General features: G+C 35.7%; 1 protein-coding gene across 1 annotated transcript; it reads right to left on the reverse strand.

The window, feature by feature from the left end:
• Positions 1-537: 537 nt before the first annotated feature.
• On the reverse strand, positions 538-6017 carry LOC113283431 (tubulin-folding cofactor E-like). Its single transcript, XM_026532683.1, has 14 exons — positions 5385-6017; positions 5009-5055; positions 4146-4292; positions 3991-4065; positions 3535-3644; positions 3320-3453; positions 3169-3230; positions 2384-2491; positions 2260-2294; positions 1819-1884; positions 1388-1479; positions 1189-1265; positions 996-1073; positions 538-842 (listed from the first exon to the last, which is right to left on the reverse strand). The coding sequence occupies exons 1-14, from the start codon at positions 5899-5901 to the stop codon at positions 741-743; spliced, it is 1650 nt and encodes a 549-aa protein (XP_026388468.1). The 5' UTR covers positions 5902-6017; the 3' UTR covers positions 538-740.
• Between the last annotated feature and the right edge of the window lie 219 nt (positions 6018-6236).

Below are 6236 nucleotides of genomic sequence, written 5' to 3' on the forward strand. Positions count from 1 at the left end.
ACGAGACCTTTGCTCCTTTGACACGCCTTGGGTCAATCAGATTATTACTAGCTCATGCTTGTTTTCTCAAGATTAAGATATTTCAAATGGACGTAAAATCCGCATTCTTAAATGGATATTTAAAGGAAAAGGTATATGTTGCCAAATCCAAAGGATTTGAAAGTTCAAAATTTCATGATCATGTATTTAGACTCAGAAAGGAATTGTATGGATTAAAACAAGCACCTCGTGCCTGGTTCGAAAAACTAACCACTTCTCTTATTGGGAAAGGTTTTTCAAGGCGTTGCCATCTCAAGCTTGTTTGTCAAATTTAGTTGATCAAAACTATATACTTGTTTTCTAGTTTACTTTTAGCTAAGTGTAGGAATAGGATAGAAGTGTGTACTTGAGCATTAGACTTCATAGGCGTTCACTAATTGAAGAAGAAGATCTACTGAAAAGCTTGGAGGAACTTCGTCGACAAAAGGTATATGGAGACTAAAACTTATCCATCACTCATAAGTCTATTCAATTTTATCTACTAAAGAGTCTGAGTTGTTTAGCTATATATACTTTGTGTTATACCCATTTGAAATTTCGAGTCGAGTTTATATCAGGCTTGTTATATAATCCAGGACACATGATCATAAAATCTGCATCAACTTGTTCCTTCTTACGCATGACCATCTGTTTCAATTTTCTACCAGGTTCTTATTTTACACAACAGGGAAATCATACTATTGGGATTTGGATCCGATGTTCTACGTCTCTTCTTCATCCACTAAGATAGTGGATCCATTGCCAATTCCTAGCTCCATTAAAGAAGCCATTTCGTTGTCGACAAACATCGGTAATGGAGAACCCTGTTAAGAAAATAGAAATTATTCGCCAGCTCCCAGATGATTTTTTTTTTGTTTCTTCTCCACTATCTTATTTTGGCCGTAACTATTTGCATTAATAAGACATGACACCTACAAACCTTTTAAAGACATAAAAAGCATTCTAGAGTTACCTACCTCTTCTTGAAGGAACAATTTCAGCTTGATTGACTTGAGTTGAAAGAAGCTCTCGCACATTACTTTTAACTTGCCAATCTACAGGAATATAAAAATGGATTATATGCAAGTAAATTTGTGATAATATTGCAACCCTTTGAAGGAATGGCAAAGTTTATCAATCTACTGGTAATTGGCAAAGTAAGATAATAACCGTGCTGGTGGCTGGTAACTTCTTAGTGAGAGGTTTTTTCTCCCCCATGGAAGCTCCAACACATGTAAGAGTTATTGCTGTTGAAGGCAAAATCACATTCTTAGAACATATCCAACAAAAGAACAATGTTACGAACAGAACAATAGCAAAAAACATGAGAAGCAGCAACAAAAAGCTTGATTTAAGTTAGAAAACATACAGAGAAGTCCTGAGGACATTTTTCGAGGACCAGCTGTTTCGGTTGAGGGTTTCTCATCCTCAATTCCATGCTTCTTTTTAAGCTCATTAAATCTGCAAGTACATTTTATTAAAGAAAGATATTTCTTGCGTCAGTGGAACAGTTTAGGGTTCTAGGTTGATTTTTTTCTTTTTTTTTCTTTTTTGAAGCAACTGGTTGATGTTGTTGTTATCACCAGTACTTAGTAATCCAAGTGCGAGATGAAATTGAGATGCATAACCAAAAATAAAAATCTTCTTTGCATATAACGGAAATTTATAGTGTGTAAATCAGAAGATAGGCATGCAGAATAGAGTTATATGCCCCATGTTCATATGGAAGCGATGTTTCACCAAGATTCCAACCACTTATGCGAGACCTTGAACCAATGGGATTAGAGTTATGAATCCTACCTGGGGTGGAGCTGCTTAATCTCCTCAGGTTCATCTTGCATCTTAGTCATAACAAAGCGGATATACCTGTTTATATGTCCGAGTTAAATTCAATAGTAATAAAAACAAATTACCACAAAATAGTCAGATATGCCTGCAAACTAGCTGCTCAGCTAGATGTCATTCCATGTGCTTAATTTGCTAGTCCACAAGAACTATATATTTCGTTAAAAAATAATAATTAATGAACAAGGGAAGTGCTCCTCCGATTTGTTCTAAAACCCATGAAAGGTAAAATAAACTTTGATACAAATAGCTCGCTGCAGACAATATTATACTGGATTGTTATGATTGCCCAAATGAAAGCTACAGAATGACTGGTCAAACATAATTAATCCGGCATTTGTATAAAAATAAAACTTGGCAATAAAATGAATAGATTAGTTGATGAAGGAAAGATACCTGATTTCAGATTCTTTCCGTTCACGAATTCTCACCTGAAAGATGAATGACAGCATTTCAAAGGTTAAGGAGGCATCCTTACAAACAGAACTTTAAGAAAAAATGAATCTGTTCAAAAATCTACCTCACTCCCGTTAAGGATTTCAACCTTTGCCAAACGTGCAATCAACATAAATCTAGGAATACCACCTTTGCCTGTATCAGTAATTGGATTCTCTGAAAGCCTGATGTCCTTCAGATGAAAATCACAAGGCCAATCAGTGTAGAATTTATGAGATTGGTATTCAAGCAGGGTATGATATGTAAATTTGAACTGTATAAATAACAAGTATGATGTTGCCAATCATTAACACCACGCTCACCCGTTAAGGATAAACCAAACAAATATTTACCACCAAACATTTTATACTGACTTTCACCAAGAACACCCAGAAATGTGACTACATGGCCTAAAAAGACCATGCATGTTGGGTAATTTCTTGGTATACCATAAATAGCCTGATTTAAATATCTTTAACACGGAATTTAAGAATCTACGAACTGATTATTTTCCAACGGTAAGCTCTCATTCGGGGTAGTATAATCTGGATAAAAATCACCAATAGAGCAAATTTCCAGTACCAATCCACTTCTGCTGAATGTTCATGAGGTCAATGCATATATAACTCGATTGCAAGGCGCAGTTTATGAGGAATTACACAATGACCAAATCATCATATACCCCAAGACAACTAGTAGGATCTTAACGGTTGATAAATGAACACTACATTGAACTAAGAAAACTTGAAAAAGACAAACAGTCACGCAGTTGTCAAAGGCACATTAGACAAATCAGAAATTTGCAGCAGATCACTTTCTCCTAGTGAACAAATCAAGCAGGGGTCGACACACATAAGGATAAAAACTCACTGTCAAGCTAGGGAAATAATTGAGGGAATCCACTGATGCCAGATCTGCAATGTTATTGCGTCCTGTAAATAAAATCTTAGATTTAGGAAAGAAAATCACAAGACACTCGAAATAATAGAAATTTGAGTATGTCGAGCAACAACCTTATTACCTAGAAGAAGACAGTTCAAAGTCCCAAAAGGGCTAAAGCATTTCTCTGCAGGTTCAGAATCATCAATTTTGGGACCACACTCAGGGTAAAATATGTTGTTCAAGTTGTTCTTGTTCAAGTGAAGCTGCTCCATTCTGGATATAGAAAGACATTACATAGTTCAGAGCTTCAGATAAATTATACATGTATTATTTTAAGAATCTAGGACCCAATACCTTCTTAGCTGAGAAAGCTTGACAATTTCGTTCCATGCTTCAAAGCAGTTATCTTCCAAATTTAGAATCCGCAGAGAATCAAATCCTCGAACATAGTTGGAGGATGCAGGCTGTAGAACAAAAAAAAATTATACATCTGATGGAACAGGCAGGCATGGAGAGTGATTGTTCAAGTATGAAGCCGTAATCATCTTTGAAGCAATTTGTTATAAAGGTGATCGAGTTTAGACCTCAAGGTGAGGTTGACCAATCACACTCGCCAGATATGCATTCTTATACACCTTTTACTCGGCGATTTTCCCTCAAAAAACACCCCTTGTGGAGATGTTTCAGAAAAGTAAAAAAAAAACTTGAAAAGGTATTTTTGAAGGATCAATTTTAAGAAATCAAATCTAATAGGCACTCAGCATTCGTTGCTATTAAGAAAATGATAGACAAGGACGAAGCACTACATACCACTATCTCTTTCAACTTGTTTCCCATTAAATGAAGCTCCTCGACAGATGGAAGTGATTGCTTGAGAACTTCAATCTGTCCATGTCGATATTATTTCATGACCATAAGGAAACTTAATGTTGAATAACATACATAATGATACATATAACTAGTACCTGTGTCCATGTTAGGCAACAATTATTGAGCACCAAAACACGGATGTTTTCTAGTACTGGGAGCTGGTTTACATCATGAGCCATGTAGTTGTGAGTAAGACTGAGAACTTCGAGAACCTGCAATTCTTCACATATGGTACCTACATCCTGCCAAAAGACAGTAGAGCATCAACCTAAAAATGTTTGCAGCGCTACTAGAGAAAGTACTAAACTGCTGGTCTTGACAACTCTTCAAACTTCTAAGATGAATAACTCCCAAAACTTCCAAACAAATCTCTATTTTCAAGTAACACAGGAGAATATCTTATTTTAATCTCTTACTACACTATTTGAACTTCTACTTTAATACAGATTACAGAAGCTGAGGTCGGTATTACATGCCAACAAAATCAAGGTCCTAGGTGAAAAATAAGGGGAGGCTCATCTTAATGGTATATGTCTTTGGATGCCTCGTAGTTTGGGTATAAAGCATAAATTGATGTCGATGTTATTAACATAGCATATACAGAAAATGAGACTCTAGAGTAAAGGTAAAACGTCCAAATGACAAAAATGGTAATTTCACCCCCAACAGGGTTCTTGTTTAGCCAGCTGGTGAAATAGCAAAACTTATGATTACTTTTCCTCTTTCCTATTCCTCCACGGTCGAACTTAAGTTTCACAAACACCACACCAGAAGGAGAATCTTAGTTGGAAACAACATACTCTGGGAAGATTCTAAGATGGTTAAAAAGAAGTTAGAAATTATCAAAACCAAGAGAAGGGTATTCACATTATGCAATTCCAGTTTGATAAGAATAAGACTGAGCATATTTCAACCAAGCAATTGAGGATGATTAGTAATAAACAGGAATCAAGCTTACTTTCCAGTCTGAAAGCAAGTTCCCAGTCAAATCGAGCTCCTTTAGATCTGCAACAAACAAAAACTTATGTGCTCAGAAAGCAATTTGTATGACGATCTCTTATCAAAATGCAATCACTATCCTATTTAACATTGGTGGGAAACAAATAGTCAGGGTTGCACAAGTTATTGGTCTGGTTAAGCTGTTGGATAAATGAAAAGAGAAACACAAACAAATTGGCAGAGCTTATGAATGGATTAAGTAGAATTATGTTAAGTTATTAGATACGTAATGACGGATTGACATTACAAGAACACAACACAACAAGTTTTTAGGAGTTTGTGATTTACACATAACTTTCTAATGTAATGAATTGAGTTCAAAACCAAAAGCTTACTTGGGACAACGGCATTGATCTGACCTCTGGATCCAACTGAACTAACTCCCAAATAAGAAAGTGATGCACCAACCAGATCTTCCAATCGACTCAATTTGTCTTGAACTTTACTTTTCCCCACAAGCTCAACAGCTACTCGGTTATTTCTAGCTGATAACACATACATCTCATCTTCTTCTTCTTTAGTAGAATCACCTTTATAACGAAGCTCAAGTGCTTGTAAAAATGAAATACCATGACTTAAATTCCGTGGACGAACAAATGAACCTGATTTATCATCTTTAGCTTCAAAATAAGTAACCCCATTAAGTGAACCATTGTGTTTTCCATCTCCATTGTCCCAATCAATACCTACCCAAATGCCTGAATAACCTTCAACATTACCAATGTATTTCACTGTCCCAATTCTTCTTGTGTCACCAACTGTATGAACTCTTTGATTCATTCTAAACCCTATTTCTTGTTTCTCGTCATTAGATTTCGTATCATCTACAAGTTTCTCTGAAGATTTCTGCATTTTGTTTAAGAGTGAGTAATCCAATAATGAAATATTCTGTCAAAATTTTCTAGGGTTTTTCATATGTTCTTTTCTGAGAAGTGAGAACAAATATTTGCAAAGTTTGTTTTCTTTCCTTAAAAATAATGAAATTCTCATAAAATGGTTGAGCCTCTCTCTATTCTTTAATTTGGTTCTCAGCGGCTATCCGTGCTAGGGCTGAACATGGTGTCGGTTAACCATTGGAAACCGACCGAACCAGACCAATAAGCAAGAAACCGAACCAAATTATTTAGATTTGGATTGGTTTGGTAAAAAATGTTGAAAAACCGACATTACTGGTTTGGTTTTGGTTT

Source organism: Papaver somniferum, chromosome 5 (assembly GCF_003573695.1).
Source record: "Papaver somniferum cultivar HN1 chromosome 5, ASM357369v1, whole genome shotgun sequence".
NCBI classification, from domain to species: domain Eukaryota; kingdom Viridiplantae; phylum Streptophyta; class Magnoliopsida; order Ranunculales; family Papaveraceae; genus Papaver; species Papaver somniferum.